Genomic DNA, 18,396 nt, shown 5'->3' with positions numbered 1-18,396 from the left:
TTCCCCAAAGTTCCATCATCAGATCTCTTCCCCTCTGTCAAAAACCTTCCCTTAGATAGTATCACCCATCTATTTACTAAAGTCTCCTAAATTTATAACCATATCTTTGACCCTTCTTTTTGTGCTTCAGACTTACTGAACATGTCCGTATTAAAGTTCTACAGGTAAACAGAACTCCATCCCCGCCTTTCCAAAACCTGCTGATTATTTTACTTTCCCTATGCATGAATGGCATCACAATCTACCCAACTCCGGAAGCTGGAAATCTTAAGAATTATTTTTGACTCATCTTTCACTCCAATGTCCAATGAACCACCTAGTACCTTTAGAGTATATCTTAGAAATATCTCAAATCAGTCTCCTAAACCAAAATTGCTGTTACAGTCTTGGGTCAGATCCTTATCTCATGACTAGTACAGCGATCCTCAAACCACGTGGAGTCACCCCAGGGATATATAAAGATCTTCCAAGGGGTACTCTACAGCAAGAACAGTATAAGGATCCTCTAGAAGTCTAAAATTCTGCTTCAACAATTTAAAAAAATATTTTAGCAGAATCATTTTTCCCTCAGTTCTTAATACCAACCCTAGGACATGCTGAAACATGCCGTTAGCTTAAAACAAAGAGCACTTCTGAACAACAAAAGCAATATAGATGACAAAGACTCTTTTAAACGATACTGTAATTTTTTAAAGATATGATGGCTAAATATTATGGATAAAAATTATGTGTGATTTCTTTCAGACTTCAGAGTTAGTGTTCATTATTCAATGTTAGCTAAAACCTATGTTATCAAATCATATTCTGAAATATTTATATAAAATTTAGTCAACCTCAATTAATTGAATAAAACATTTAATTTTTTTTGCTAATATAAAAATAAAACTATATGACTAGTTTTTAGTAGTATATAGCTTTTTCATTAAATACATAGGAAAATTTTGATCATGATGAAAATGATGTCGTTTCTGATTTTTATACAAGCTGCTTATTTAAAAAGTCAAACAGAGTTCAACACATACCTCTCCCCAAAACATTTACTGAAGGAATACTATGCATTTTGCCATATACTTTACTTCATAAGTTATAATCTAGCTACATTTTATTCTGTATCATTTATTGCAAATTAAGTAATGAGAAATTACTTATTTTCATAACAATATGAAATTAATTATACTAGATATATATCATTTTAAGCTTATCTTGACTGCCCTTGTGATTTATCTTTCCAAATATTCAGGGAGAAATACAGGGCCCAAAATTTATATAATTTGGGGGCTTTCTTTATGACAAAGAATATAAAATTACGTATAAAAGTGAGTATTTAAAATTAGAAAAGAAGGAATCTTGGAAGGAAGGCACTCTGGTGGATATGCTTTGTTAGCTTCACTATAAAAAAGCCTCTGCACATGTGTTCTGCAACTTATTTCTGTGTTTTAAAAAGTAATATTTCATAATATTAATATACTTATTTAAATTAAAAAATGAAGTCAGACTTTTTCTGTCAGAAATTAAGTGTGATTTGTTTATGAGGCCTAGCATTGCTAAATGGGTTGTATGAGGACATTCTTCATAAACTGACTCAACCTTTGAGGCAGCACAAAGGTTTGCCATATTTAAATCATGTATTTAAAATATTATAAAAGATGTTATTAAAAAATACTGTGTCAAAATTAACAATATTTTTTTTGCAACCTTTTTTGAATGTATCAATTTAAACAAGATGCCTCTAAATGAGAGTAACACCACGACTGCAATTAATTTGAACAAGTTTTTTGGTACACTTCCCAGAAATTGAGAATAACTCTAATAATTGGGTAGTAAATCCACTTTTGAAAATCAAGTGGGTTTAATTCTTTGCTTTCAATAAAATTGAAAAAAGAATGGATCTAATGAAATTGCCAGATATATAAATTTTAATGGTAGATCCCTGTATATATTTTTTTGCTACACATCTCAGGAGTCATAGAAATCAATATTGTTATAACAAAACTTCCATTCCTATCTACTTATTTACACAAATGAGTTTTCTCAGTGTTTACATCTATGAAATGGAAAATAAACCTAGGTTTTATGCTGAATCTGGTCCCATTACAGAAATAAATAACATTCTTCCAACAATATAGGAACTAATTGGGGGGGGGGGGTAGGGAAGCTCCACTTATCTCTTTAAGAAATGTCTCCAATAAAAGTTTTTCAACAATTATCCAAATTTGTAAGTTATTTATATTGCTTTGGAAAATTTCATCCTGATAATAACTTCAGTGATAACTCAATCCAGAAGAAAAATGTGAATACTTAGGAGTTTTGTGGTCACAGGAAATTTAAAAATCAATTTCAATTTATGTACATATTTTGGTTACAAAAGAGATAGATGATCAAAAGATTTTCCAAGTATAAAATATAATACATTATGTAAAATTCTTGGTGAGAAGGGAAGTGGAAATATAATTTTAAGGACAAAAAGGAATGATGTAAAGTTTCTATCAAAAATAAAATGCCTGTTCCTATACATTTTAAAGTGGGTGACAATGGGTATCATATTGCTGTGGTACTTAGATTTCATCGGATACATCTAAAAGATTGATATAATTGTTATTTAAATGTCAATATTTTAGGAAATATATTATTTACAACTACTTAAATTTATAAGGAAAAAATTTAGCTATCAATTTAAAAATGTGCAAGAAAGGATACAGTTTTTCATAATTCTCCCAGTGGGTATAAATACACAAAGGTTTGAAAACCAATGGCCTAGATTCCTACAAAAGTTGCCTAATTAGCCTTCTCTCTACTGTTAGCCTCTCCTTAATACAACGTACCCTCTATACCAATAGTTCTCAAATCTTTTGGTCTCAGGCTCCCTATACACTCTCAAAAAGTACTGAAGTCTCCAAAAAGCTTTTGTTTATGTGGCTTATATCTACTAATATTTACCATATTAAATATTAAAACTAAGAAAATAGAAAAGTATTTAATTCATTAAAAATAATAAACCCAGTACATGTTAACGTAAATCACATTTTTATAAAAAATAACTTTCCAAAAACAACAAAAAAATTTGTAAGAGTAGCATTGTTTTACATTTGTGTAAGCTTCTTTAATGTTTGGTTTAATAGAAGACATATCTTATAGCTTCTGGAAAATTCCACGATATTCTCATGAAAAAACGAGAGTGAAAAAGGCAAACAACATCTTAATATTATTATGAAAATATTTTTAACCTTATGGAATCCCTAAAGTAGGTATCTGAGGTCCCTACACTTTCAGAACTGCTGTTCACCACCAAGAGTAGAGCTATCCTCCTAAAATATGAATCTCCTCATGTTATTCCCTCAGATAAAGCCTCTATAATTTCCCACCTACACACTGTCTACTGAATAAGTTCTGAACTCATTAACATAGTATACAGGGCTCAAACCTTTCCAGTTCCAATTACTCCCTATTTGTTCTGTGATGACGCCATTCACTTGGAAGCTCCTGATCCTCTTGTTCTTGTCATCCTCCTCATGGAATGGCCTTCTTGTCTATTTAAAAAACTATTAATCAATAGTTGAAATGTCATCTCTTAGTTGTAGTTTTCTCTGATTAATTTAAACCCTCAGCAGAACTATTTGCATTCTTATATTTTCCCAACTTCTTCTTCATTATTGCACTTACACAATGCACTGCAATGATCTGATTACACATTTGATTTTCCCCAAACTATGAGCTTTTAAAGGGAAGAGATTATGAGTAGTGGACCTGTCAGTTGAATTGGCCTGCCATATCAAACTTTTCCTTTTAGTTCAGCCTTCCTAGTAAGAGACAGTTCTTTTTTCCCGTTGCTGATCCTATCTTCTTATCCCAATCTCCTTGTATGGTGTTTGGAACACAGTGGGTACTTAATAAAAGTTTATTACATTGTATTTATTAAGTATGCCCAAATCACTGGAAATTCATATAACTAATATTTATGGATTGCTAGTTAATTCCATTTAACTTCTTTAATTTCTTATTCTAGAAAAAAAGAATGAAATTCATGTATCACTGAGGACATGACCAAAATAGTCAAGCTTAGATGAGTCCTTTTTTTTTCCACTTCTATCCTAAAAATAATTAGATGATGGTAATGCTAACAATTATCATCAGGATAGTCCTTAAAAAGTGTTTTTATCATCATGAGAAATTTCAAAAATATACAAATTAGAGAACAATGAACAACCATGTATCTGCCACTTAGTTAAATTCATTGCTCACACCTTGTTTTACCTACTACTCCCCACCTCCACCCCACTAGACTTATATGAAGTGAATTCCAGACATGACATTATTTCAGCCATAATTATTACAGTACGCATCTGTGAAAGTTAAGGATTCTTCTTTAAAACACATTCACGATACCAGTACAAATTATTCTTCTGTGCAAATAATCCATTTGTTCTAAAACATTGGTGTTTTCTTGCCTAATTTCTTTCCAGCCTAACAATTTGCAATAGCTGTAGATTACTGGGGTAAGTTGTAAGATTCACAGATACAAAATAAAATGAAGATAAATAACACATACAGGTGATACATGAACTTAGCAGTAGCTAACTGAATAATCTATACATTTCTAATAATTCTGATAAATCCCAGAGAAATATTTATAAATTGACAGTTACATATTAGTAATTCTAAGTCAGATACCCAAGACGTAAAATAAAATATACTTAAAATAAATGAAACCCATTCCTTAATACTAAAATTTGATTGAAACAACATAATCTTAATAGCATTATTTCAGCAGATGAATAAACCAGAGTTAAAGTCTATTTTGAGTATATCCCAAACCAAACATTTAAATATAATTTCACCAATTATCCCTATAAAACAAAATGTACCTTAAATGAACTCAGGCATAAAAAAGAAAACCTTGCATCAAAGCACATATCAATGAGAACAATAATGTATACCATATAAAAAATTAGGTTTGTGTGTTCTTTGCAATTCACAATTTTAATGGAAGATCAAAAGTTACCTTTAGCTTCAAACTGCTGCAACATATAAAATATTTAATTAATGTCATGAGCACCATAATAGTTAAGAAAGCTTAAAAGCACAAACTCTGGGATCAGACTATCCAGGTTTGAATCCTAGTTCTGCCATTTATTGATCACGGGACTGTGAGCAAGCTATTTAACCTGTCTACGCTTCAGTTCCTTCATGCTTAAGATGGAGAGAATAATACATATTCTCCAAAGGTTGTTATGAGGATTAAATGAAATAATCCATAAAATGCATTTAGCCCAATGTAACCATGTGATAAATTTTCACTATTATAAATATATAAATGATGAACTATTAATAATAGTAAAAATAAAGTTTGAAGTTTGTGCTCTAAAATTTCATTTTATTGTACTAAAATATACTCACCAGAATATGGGACTTTCACCAGGTTCTTTCACTTTGTAGTATTCTTTGTCTTGTGGCAAGACTTTGGTTAACCCAAAATCTCCAATTTTAACTCTGTTTTCATTTTCCACCAATATATTCCTTGTTGCCAGATCCCTGTGGATATATCTTTTTGTACCAAGATATTCCATACCCTATGGATAAAATAACATTTTTCTTTAGCTAGTTTTACAAACATAAACAATTTAAATGGTCTTATCTTTGTATACTTCCTTAATTATCTAAGAAAAACTCTAGAGAATTTCTTAACAATTACTTCAACATGCTCTCTTCATCTACAACAAATAGCCAGAATATTAGGTACCTTGCATATCTGAGATGTGTACTGCAGAAGTTTTTTATGATCTATCCGTTCTTTATGTTTTTGGAGATAGTCTCGTAAACTTCCATATGGTAAATATTCCATAATTAATCTTAGATTACGCCGGCCTTTTAATATACAAATGGGAACATAATGTTTTACCTTGCCATATTTTACTGATGAAATATTAGAAAACAACCACAGATGAATGATTTAAAGATAAATAAAATCTGAGTCTAAGATGACAAAACTTGATTATAAATTAAATGTGATGTAGTAGTTAATAACACAGGCTTTTTGAATCAAAAAGTTTTGAAAAGAAGCTTTAAAAATAGTTAAGTTTTAGTGTTCTGTAACCCTTTATGCAAACCAAAATAAGCTGATGAGAAAACTTCCTTTCTCCTCATCTATATCGAATAAAAGTATCTAACTTAAAAACAGTATTTTCATAGGAAATGTGAACAAAGACAACATTTCTTTAAAAATGATATTCTCTTGGTAAGTTTAAGCAAGAACAGTAACCAGCATCCTCAGTGAAGAGAATGACTAACCAATCAGCCACAGACTTCCTGTAGTTATACAGCCCACCATCACCAAGCGAAATCTCCAGTCATACAGAATGCTTCTCCCTCTGGGCACTGGTATATTCTAAGTCCAGATCTTGAGACATTATATGTTTATACTACCCAAGATGCCAAAGACATACCTTGAGTTCAAAATAGGTTTCAATGGGCAACATACCAGCACTGTAGCACACTCCCTTGTACTTTACAATGTTGTCATGCTGCAGGGATTTAAGGATTTCAATTTCCCTTTCAAAGTCTCTGAGGTGCTCTTCAGTACTGTGCTGGAGCTTTTTCACAGCCACCACCTCCCCAGTGTTGTCTTGTAGAGGGTCATAACGGCACATCTCCACACTCCCAAAATTACCCTAAACAACACATCACATTAGGATAGAAATCTCAAGTTTTCTAGAAAAATTACTAACAATTTCCAAATATACAGGCAATTCCAGTAGCTAGAATTAGGAGACATAGCTCTAAGCTTACATTAGGCAACTTTCAGAACAAGAAAAGGAAATAATTGTAACAGGTGGGTAGTAAACCTATATATTTAATTTCTTCAAAAGGAATTACAGACTGAAATATAAACAATTTCTAAAAATGCAATTTCCAAATAATACAATTTGTAAAAGCCTTTAAACAAATCATGAACATTAATTATTAAGATACATCAAGGGACATGCCAGGAAATTCCTAAATTTCTATCTCTAACTTCCAGGAAGAACTTTGCTTCTTCACAAGGTAACTTCTGATATCACTGTCAGTGAGCTGGATGGAATAAAGGTTTGTTATGGATTGAATGTCTATGTCCCCACAAAATTCCTATGATAAAGCTCTAAACCCAATGTGAGAGCATCTGGATGCAGGGCCTGCAAAGAGGTGATAAAGGTTAAACAAGTCATAAGGGTGAGGGCTTAATCCGACAGGCCTGGTGCCTTTACAAGAAGAGACACCAGAGCTCTCTGCTATTTGAGGATACAATGAGAAGGTGGCCACATGCAACCAAGAAGACAGTCCTCACCAGAAACGAAACCCTGCTAGAACCTTAATCTCGAAAGTTCCAGCCTCCAGAACTATGAGAAACAAATGTCTGTTGTTTAAGCCACCTAATCTATGATATTTTGTTATGGCAGCCAGAGCAGACTAATACAAGGTCTGATTTATTGCTTAAGGAAGTAAGAAATTCTTAGCTTATGGGGATGTTCCTATATTTTTTTAAAATGTAAGTCTTCAAAGAAATCTATTCTGTTTTTATTTAATATTCATTACCTATATAGAATTGATAAACTGATACACAACATTTAAAATTAAATTTTTTGGCATTAATCAAATTAGTATATTTTGGATATTATTGCACTATTAAAAAATAAAACAATGTAGTCCTTGAGCTACAAGATTCAAAGTGACTATATTTTCAATTATATACTTAAAGTCAATTAAAACAAAACCTAGACCATATGTAAACCCAAAGTTAAACCTCCAATTACACAGGCCACACAGCAAGGTTGATAAGACCTGGGACTCTGGAGTCAGACAGATTGGAGCTAGAATCTTAGTCCACTACTTACTCTCTTTGGGACCTTGGGCAAGTCACTTCCCTCTCTAATACCAGCTTTCTACTTCTTAAAATGGAGGATAATAAAATATCTCATATTGCTGTTGTGAGAAATTATTCCAAAACATAATTTAAAAAACAAAAGTGGGAAATAATAGAGTGTCATATTCTTTCCTCCTAATTAACATTGTCAATAAAATTTATTTTCCAGTGCCATTATATACTCCTTGAAAATATGATTTTTAATTTTTGTATATTATCTCATGAACTTTTAAAATTGGAAAGATAAATGTATAATGTATAGAAAAGTTTAAAAAATTAATACATTCATGTCATTTCAATGATATTCATAACTATCTACGGACATCTCTATTAGGGATACTTTCTTTAAAGTGGAATTAGCTGTTTAAAGAATATGGATATTTCAAAGGCCCCTGATACATGCTGCAGCAGAAGCTCTCTTGCAGGGGCTACCAATTTATGTTCTAATAAACAGTGAGAAAAGTGTCAATTTTATCATATCCTGCCAACACTGGCCATTATAGTTTCGCTAAATCTTTGTCAATTTGATAGGCACAAATCAATCTCAGTGTTTTTTTTTTAAAGATTTTATTTTTTCCTTTTTCTCCCCAAAGCCCCCCGGTACATAGTTGTGTATTCTTCGTTGTGGGTTCCTCTAGTTGTGGCATGCGGGACGCTGCCTCAGCGTGGTATGACGAGCAGTGCCATGTCCGCGCCCAGGACCCGAACCAACGAAACACTGGGCCACCTGCAGCGCAGCGCGCGAACTTAACCACTCGGCCACGGGGCCAGCCCCCAATCTCAGTGTTTTAAGTAGGAATGTCTCTGTTTTCGTTTGGAAGAAGAAGGTGAAAGCAAACACTGAGCGTGAAGAGATAGATTGAAGATAGCAAACAAGAAGGAACTGTAATGTTTGGAATGGGCACCAGAGAAGAAATCAAACCATGGAGAATAAAAGAGTCCTAAGTGCCAGTTAATGTTGGCAATCAATTTGCAACAAAGAAAATAAACATTTATATCTGATTTTTTCTTACACTGAGAGATGGAAGCACAAATAGAAAAAAAAATTCTGAATTGTATTGTTTCTGTACTAGGAAATGACAGGGAAAATAAAACAGATAATCAAGGGATGAGGGTGATATAATTGTGGACACCAATGAAAGCAGAGTTTAAATGGTCCACCAAGAGATCTACCCAGCTTAGGAAAGGAGAGAGCTGAATCTAGAAGTTACTTAATAGCTTTTAGGAAGAGGAAAGGGTCAAAAACACCGGCAATAACAAAGATTCAAAAAGAAGGATTTATGTGTTGGGAAGACTCAAAAGAGACAAAGTTATAGTTAGACAAAGAGATTTCAGGGTCTGAAACTTCATAAGTAAAATTATTGTGAGGGATTATAGAGTTCAAAGTGAACTCATTTAACATAGACATAGATTCGGGGTATAGAAGTTGAGGAATTTTAAAAAGGTAATTGAAAGGTGCCCAAAATAATGACCTTATGTGAAGATGAAAACAATGAGCACCAAAAGTAGTCAAGGGATGTGGAGCACTGACTAAGATATTGGCCAATGATGAGACAAGGAGAGAATAACAATCACAGAGGAATATAAATGATGCTGATAGTTTGAAAGTGGTAGCAGTGAGGTCCAGATCTTTGTATCCCAGATCTGCACCATGGAGGAACAAGGAATAAAGAGGATTTTAAAAAGCTAGGTTTTAGTTGAGGTGAAGAGGTAAACAATATAAGTATATGTAGGCATGAAGATAAAGGAAGAACATACTCATTTTGAAACTCAATTAGCAGAAGAAAGGTTTCACAATATTTTCTTAGCTCTTTTTTTGAATATTAAATTAAAATTTACCATTATTTCTCTTCATTTAAAAAACAGATATAATTTTAAGTAAAAATTCTTCTTTTGAATATTTCGCCATGCTGCTAATTGAAAAGGATAATAAAGGAATGTACATCAATAGCTGTTTTTTAATAAAATGAAAGGTGAGATGCATCACTTTTGTAGGAATGGCATTTTAGATTGTTTCAATAAGGCAATACAAAATACAAATAGCCAAACAGACCACTGAACACATCAATTCTTTCAAACAGGCAAAGATGAAATTACTATTATAGTGTTAAATGCAGCCAGGAAATATCCACATTAAAATACCTACAATCGACTAAAGACCATACCATTTTCTTTTCATTTCCTGCAAACTAAATTACTGAGAAATTATTTGGTTGAAAGTATATTTTGAAAATGCCTTCCTTACAGTCTCCTCAATTTTTATTATGTTTAAAATGATTTTAAGCCCAAAGAACTATGTAAAAACTAAAAATGTTAAAAATCAAAAGGAAAGTAACTCAAAGTTGCAATAAGGGGAAATGTTGTAAACAAATTATAGTACATTCGCTTTTAAAATTATGTTTCAAAAGAATATTAATAGGGGGCCGGCCCGGTGGCGCAGCGGTTAAGTTCGCACGATCCGCTTCTCGGCGGCCCGGGGTTCGCTGGTTCCGATCCTGGGTGCGGACATGGCACCGCTTGGCATGCCATGCTGTGGTAGGCATCTCAAGTATAAAGTAGAGGAAGATGGGCACGGATGTGAGCTCAGGGCCAGGCTTCCTCAGCAAAAAACAGGAGGACTGGCAGTAGTTAGCTCAGGGCTAATCTTCCTCAAAAAAAAAAGAAAAAAATGGAAAAAAAAAGAATACTAATAACATATGATCATATAATAAATGAAAAATAGCAAGATAGAAAAGTGTATATATATTATGGTTTCACTTTTGAAACAGTCTGTGTGTAGAGACTAGAATGAAGGAAATGCATGTGTATTTTCCAATTTCTCTACAAAAAATACATATCACTTTCATAACTTTAAAAAAGAAAAAATACTTTATAATTTAGTCTGATTTTTCCTCCTTGTTAACCTAAATTAGTGATGTTTTGAAGTACTCTTTGTTATGTCTATTTCTTAAATATCAGTATATATTGCTGAATTATAATCATTATACTCATTGTTTTACTTCAACATATGTACCTAGTAAAGTGTTAGCAGCTAAGGCAACATTTTTTTTTAACTTTTTATTGAGATTATGATAGTTTACAACCTTGTGAAATTTCAGTTGTACATTATTGTTTGTCAGTCGTGTTGTAGGTGCACCACTTCACCCTTTGTGCCCACCCCATACTCCCCCTTTCCCCTGGTATCCACTAATCTGTTCTCTTTGTCTACATGTTTAACTTCCACATATGAGTGGAGTCATACAGAGATTGTCTTTCTCTATCTCACTTATTTCACTTAATACTCTCAAGGTCCATCCATGTTGTTGTGAATGGGATGATTTTATTTTTTTTTTATGGTTGAGTAATACTCCATTGTATATATATACCACCTCTTCTTTATCCAACCATCAGTTGATGGGCACTTAGGTTGCTTCCAGGTTTTGGCTATTGTAAATAATGCTGCACTGAACATAGAGGTGCATGGCACTTTTGGAATTGCTGACTTCAAGTTCTTTGGATAGATACCCAGTAGTGGGATGGCTGGGTCATGTGGTATTTCTATTTTTAATTTTTTCAGAAATCTCCATACTGTTTTCCATAGTGGCTGCACCAGTTTGCATTCCCACCAGCAGTGTATGAGGGTTCCTTTTTCTTCCCAACCTCTCCAACATTTGTTACTCTTTGGTTATTTTTGCCATTCTAACAGGTGTAAGGTGATATCTTAGTATAGTTTTGACTTGAATTTCTCTGATGATCAGTGATGATGAGCATCTTTTCATGTGCCTATTGGCCATCCGTATATCCTCTTTGGAGAAATGTCTGTTCATGTCCCCTGCCCATTGTTTGATTGATTTGTTTGATTTTTTGTGGTTGAGTTGTGTGAGCTCTTTATATAGTATGGAGATTAACCTTTTGTCAGATATAAGATTTGCAAATATTTTTTCCCAGTTAGTGGGTTGTTTTTTTGTTTCAATCCTGTTTTCATTTGCCTTGAAGAGGCTCTTTAATCTGATGAGGTCCCATTTGTTTATTCTTTCTATTGTTTTCCTTGTCTGAGAAGACATGGTGTCTGAAAAGATCCTTTTAATACTGATGTCAAAGAGTGTATTGCCTACATTTTCCTCTAGAAGCCTTATGGTTTTGGGTCTTACCTTTAGGGCTTTGATTCATTTTGAGTTTATTTTTGTGAATGGTGAAAAAGAATGGCCAATTTTCATTCTTTTACATGTGGCTGCCCAGTTTTCCCAGCACCATTTGTTGAAGAGACTTTCTTTTCTCCATTGTATGCCCTCACCTCCTTTGTCGAAGATCAGCTGACCATAGACGTGTGGTTTTATTTCCGGGCTTTCAATGCTGTTCCATTGATCTGTGCACCTGTTTTTGTACCAGTACTATGCTGTTTTGATTACTATAGCTTTGTAGTATGCTTTGAAGTCAGGGATTGTGATGCGTCCCGTTTTGTTCTTTTTTCTCAGAATTGCTTTAGCAATTTGGGGTCTTTTGTTGCCCCATATGAATTTTAGGATTCTTTGTTCAATTTCTGTAAAGAATGTCATTGGGATTCTGAGTGGGATTGCGTTGAATCTGTAGATTGCTTTAGGTAGTATGGACATTTTAACTAGGTTTATTCTTCCAATCCATGCACATGGAATGTCTTTCCATCTCTTTATGTAGTCATCAATTTCTTTCAGGAAAGTCTTGTAGTTTTAGTTGTATAGGTCTTTCACTTCCTTGATTAAATTTACCTCAAGGTATTTTATTCTTTTTGATGCGATTGTGAATGGGATTGTGTTCTTGAGTTCTTTTTCTGTTAGTTTGTTATTAGAGTATAGAAATGCTACTGATTTATGTAAGTTGATTTTATACCCTGCAACTTTGCTGTAGTTGTTGATTATTTCTAATAGTTTACCAATGGATTCTTTGGGGTTTTCTATATATAAGATCATGTCCTCTGCAAGCAGCAAGAGTTTCACTTCTTCATTAAGGTAACATTTTTTAAGTTAAAAAAAAACAGGCTAGTAAAAACCAAGATCTAATAAACAACAAAAGACTGCAATTAAGAACTAAATTGTGTGGAAGAGACAATAAATGCAATGCGATTCCAGAAAAGAGGAAAATCAGTGACAGCTGGAGACATTTTAGGAAAATCTTTATGGCATGGATAACACTAATATGGCACTCGCTATGTGAGGAAACACTAAGTATAAACAGAAATTTCTATTTTCCTTTTATTCAGGAATATGCTTACGATAAGATACTTAAGAGATACTTAAGACAGTTTAAAAGTGAAATTAAAATTTTTAGTTATTTTAAGACGACAAAACTGGTGATGTGGGAGATATACTACAAATTTTACAGATAGAATCTAGGGGACGGGAAGGTCTGATTTTAAAAAGCAAATTTCAAGGTTTATTATATCACTCTAAAAAGGGATTTTTGTTTGGTGGAGGGGTCCAAGATGGTGGCATAGGAAGACCCTGAACTCAACTTCTCCAATGGACACACTGAATCTACACCTACATATAAAGCAATTCCTCCTGAAGAAGAACTGAGAGCTGAAAAAACAGCTTCTGCACAACTAACAATAGAGGAACCACATAGAGATCAGTGGGAGAGATGGAGACACAGTATCGACGGGAACTCCACTCCTGACACAGAGACCTGCAGTAGGGAGGGATATCACTGAGGGGCCTGCACACAGATGAGCCCGCCCTGGGGCACAGTGAAAAACAGTGGTTTAAGGGCATCCAGACTATCCATGAAGGAAATCCATTTACTAACCCTAGAACATTTGCCAAAAGCTCAGGGAACTGGGGTCAGAGGTGCTAATGAGCACCATTTTGTGTGCTCCCCCTCAACCTTGATAGCACAGGTGGGAGCACAGCCCAGGCACTCTAGCCAGCCTGCGAAGGCCACCGCAGCACACCCCAGGCCCACAGCAGCTCCAGCAGTCTTACCAAGGCTGCTCTCGCACAGTGTGCTCTGGGACACTCTGGCCCACACCCGCTTCAGCCATCCCATCGGGGTGGCCATTGTGTGAAATGCCCTGGGACTCTCCAGCCATGGCTCACTTCAGCTTTAGTCATCCCACCAAGGCAACCCCAACACAGCTTGCCCTGGGACCCCCCTGACCCACACCTACTCCACTTCTAGCCAGCCTGCCAAAGTTGCCTGCCACCTGCAGTCTACACAAGGGATGCTCCTACAGAAGGTCACTCCTTCAAGACTGGGAAAGGTAGCTGGTTTTGCCTAATTCATAGAAACAAACACAGAAAGTCAAACAAAATGAAAAGACAAAAGAATATGTTTCAAATGAAAGAACAAAATAAAACCCCAGGAAAAAAATCTCTAATAAAATGGATATAAGTAATTTACCTGAGAGTTCAAAGTAATTGTCATAAGAACACTCACTGAACTCAGCAGAAGAATGAAAGAAGCCAGTGAGAACTTCAACGAAGAATTAGAAAATATAAGAAGGACCAAATCAGAGCTGAAGAATAAAATAACTGAAATAAAAAATACACTAGAGGGAACTAGCAGATTATCTGATACAGAAGTCCAGATCAGCAATCTGGAAGACAGAATAGTGGAAATCACTCAATCAGAGCAGCAAAAAGAAAAAAGAATTTAAAAAAATGAGCATACTTTAAGGGAGCTCTGGAACAACATCAAGAATAGTGATATTCACAGTATAGGGATCTCAGAAGAAGAAGACATAGAGAAAGGGGCAGAAAACTTATTTGAAGAAATAATGGCTGAAAACTTTTCTAACCTGGGGAAGGAAACAGACATCCAGGTCCAGGAAGCAGAGTCCCAAACAAGATGAACCCAAAGAGACTCACACCAAGACATATTATAATTAAAATGGCAAAAGTTAAAGAGAATCTTAAAGGCAGCAAGAGAACTAGTCACATACAAGGGAAACCCCATCAGACTATCAGCTGACTTTTCAGCAGAAACTTTGCAGGCCAAAAAGGAGTAGCACAATATATTTAAAGTGCTGAAAGGAAAAAACTTACAACCACGAATGCTACTCAGCAAGGTTATCATTCAGAATTAAAAGAGAGATAAAGAGTTTCCCAGACAAGCAAAAACTAAAGGAATTCATCACTAACTACTAAACTGGGCTTACAAGAAATGTTAAAGGGTCTTCTTTAAGCAAAAAAGAAAAGGCCATAACTAGAAATAAGAAAATACATGAAAGAAAAAAATCTCACCAGTAAAGGCAAATATACAGTAAAGGCATAGATCAGCCACTTAAAAAGCTAGTATGAAAGTTAAAAGACAAAAGTAGTAAAATCAACTGTAACTAAATAAGTAGTTAAGAGATACACAAAATAAAAAGGTGTAAAATAGGATGCCAAAAACATACAACGTGGGAGGAGGGAGTAAAAATGTACTGCTTTTAGAATGCATTTGATCTTTAGTGACTATCAGCTTAAAACAGACTACTATATATATAAGTGAATATAAATGAACCTTATGGTAACTAAAACCCTACAACAGATACACAAAAAAATAAAGAAACCCAAACAACAAAAAAAATCATCAAGCCACAAGAGAAAAGACCAACAGAAGAAAGGAACAGAGAACTACAAAAACCACCAAAAAACAATTAAAATAGCAATAAATACATACTATCAAAAATTAACTTTAATGTAAATTGACTTAATGCTCCAATCAAAAGACATAAGGTGGCTAAATGGATAAAATAAACAAGACCTATCTATATGCTGCCTACAAGAGGCTCAATTCAGATCTAAAGACACACAAAGACCAAAAGTGAAGGAATGGAAAAAAGTATTCCATGCAAATGGAAATGAAAAGAAAGCTGTGGTAGCAATACTCATATCAGACAAAACAGGCTTCAAAGCAAAGACTGTAACAAAAGACAAAGAAGGGCATTACATAATAAAGGAGTCAATCCAGCAAGAGGATATAGCATTTAAAAATATTTATGCACCCAACATAGGAGCACCTAAATAAATAAAGCAAATATTAACAGACATAACGGGAGAGATTGACAAGAGTACAGTAATAGCAGACTTTAATACCCCACTTACATCAATGGATAGCTCATCCAGACAGAAAATCAATAAGGAAACATTGGCCGTAAATGACACATTAAACCAGATGGACTTAATAGATATATACAGAACATTCCATCCCAAAACTACAGAATAAACATTCTTTTCAAGTGCACATGGAACATTTTTCAGGACAGATCACATGTTAGACCACAAAACAAATCTCAATAAAGTCAAGACTGAAATCATATCAAGTATCTTTTCTGACCACGATGGTACGAAACTAGTAGTCAGTTACAAAAAGAACTCTGAAAAAAGACACTAACACATGGAGACTAAACAACACGCTATTAAACAACCAATGGGTCAATGACGAAATCAGAGAGAAAATAAAAAAATACCTTGAGAGAAAACCAAAATGGAAACACAACTCTCCAAAATCTATGTGACACAGCAAAAGCAGTTCTAAGAGAGAAGTTCACAGTGATACAGGCCCACATCAAGAAACAAGAAAAATCTCAAATAAACAATCTACCACCAACTTAAAGGAACTAGAAAACAAAGAACAAACAAAGCCCAAAGTTAGTAGTAGGAAACAAATAATAAAGATCAGAATGGAAATAAATGAAATGGAGACTAAAAAAACAATAGGAAAAAATCAATGAGACTAAAGCTTATTTTTATTGAAAAATAAAATTGATAAACCTTTAGCCAGACTCATTAAGAAAAAAAGAGAGGGGGATCAAATAAACAAAATCAGAAATGAAAGATAAGTTACAACTCACACTACAGAAATACAATTAATCATAAGAGACTACTATGAACCATTTTAGGCCAACAAATTGGAAAACCTAGAAGAATGGATAAATTCCTAGAAACACTAACTTTCCAAGACTGAATCATTAGTAAATAGAAAATCTGAAGAGCCTCATTACAAGTAACAAAATTGAACTGGTAATTTAAAAACTCCCCAAAAAGTAACAGTCCAATACCAGAAGACTTCATAGGTGAATTCTACCAAACATTTAAAGAAGAATTAATGCCTATCTTTCTCAAATTATTCCAAAAATTTGAAGAGGAAGGAATACTCCTAAACTCATTTTACAAGGCCAGCATTATTATCCTGATACCAAAACCAGACAAAGACACCACAAGAAAAGAAAATTACAGGCCAATATCTCTGATGAACACAGATGCAAAAATCCTCAACTAAATATTAGCAAATCAAATTCAACAATACATTAAAAGGATCATACACCACAATAAAAGATGGTTCAGTATCTGCAAATCATTCAAAGTGATACACCACATAAAATGGAAGATAAAAATCACATGATCATCTTGATAGATGCAGAAAAAGCATTTGACAAAATTCAACATCCATTTATGATAAAAACTCCGAACAGGGGCTGGCCCCGTGGCCGAGTGGTTAAGTTCGCGCGCTCCGCTGCAGGCGGCCCAGTGTTTCATTGGTTCGAATCCTGGGCGCGGACATGGCACTGCTCATCAGACCACGCTGAGGCAGCATCCCACATGCCACAACTAGAAGGACCCACAACGAAGAATATACAACTATGTACTGGGGGGCGTTGAGGAGAAAAAGAAAAAAATAAAATCTTTAAAAAAAAAAAAAAAACTCTGAACAAAGTGGATACAGAAGGAACATACCTCAACATAATAAAGGCCATACATGGCAAACTCACAGCTAACATACTCAGTGGTGAAAGCTAAAAGCTTTTCCTCTAAGATCAGGAATAAGACAAGGATGACCACTCCTGCCACTCTTATTCAACATAGTATTGGAAGTCCTAGTCACAGCAATAAGGCAAGAAAAATAAATAAAAGGCATCCAAATTGGAAAGGAAGAAATAAAATTGTCACTATTTGCAGATGACATAATACTATGTATAGAAAATCCTAAAGACTCCAACAAAAACCTATTAGAACCAATTAATGAATTCAGTAAAGTTGGATACAAAATTAATATACAGTCATGCATCGCTTAATGACAGGGATATGTGCTTAGAAATGCATCGTTTGGTGATTTCACCATTATGTGAACATCACTTGTATATGCAGTCCATCACTGACCAAAACTTCATTATACTTCATTATATGACTGTACAGAAATAGGTTGCATTTCTGTATATTAATAATGAGCTATCAGAAGGAGAAATTCAGAAAACAACCCTATTTACAATTGCATCAAAAAGAATAAAATACCAAGGAATAAATTTAACCAAGTTGGTGAAAGACCTGTACTCTGGCTACTATAAGACACCAATGAAAGAAAATGAAGACAACATAAATAAATGGAATGATGTACCATGCTCATGGATTGGAATAATTAATACTGTTAAAATGTTCATTCTACCCAAAGCAATCTACAGAGTCAATGCAATCCCCATCAAAATACTAAAGCCATTTTTCACAGAACTAGAATAAAGAATCCTAAAATTTGTATGGAACCACAAACGACCCCAAATAGCCAAAGCA

General features: G+C 34.1%; 1 protein-coding gene across 6 annotated transcripts in view; it reads right to left on the bottom strand.

The window, feature by feature from the left end:
• JAK2 (Janus kinase 2) overlaps positions 1 to 18,396 on the bottom strand; it is a 136,293-nt gene that overhangs the window by 5,723 nt on the left and 112,174 nt on the right. For all 6 annotated transcript variants that reach the window (XM_001492663.7, XM_023627314.2, XM_070248281.1 and 3 more), the window contains 3 exons: positions 6,476 to 6,665; positions 5,738 to 5,862; positions 5,395 to 5,567 (listed from right to left, as the gene is read on the bottom strand). In XM_001492663.7, coding sequence (XP_001492713.1) covers positions 5,395 to 5,567; positions 5,738 to 5,862; positions 6,476 to 6,665 — 488 coding nt within the window. The remainder of the gene's footprint in view (positions 1 to 5,394; positions 5,568 to 5,737; positions 5,863 to 6,475; positions 6,666 to 18,396) is intronic.

This window comes from Equus caballus, chromosome 23, assembly GCF_041296265.1.
Source record: "Equus caballus isolate H_3958 breed thoroughbred chromosome 23, TB-T2T, whole genome shotgun sequence".
Taxonomy (NCBI): domain Eukaryota; kingdom Metazoa; phylum Chordata; class Mammalia; order Perissodactyla; family Equidae; genus Equus; species Equus caballus.
This window is presented reverse-complemented; position numbering and strand designations above follow the sequence as displayed.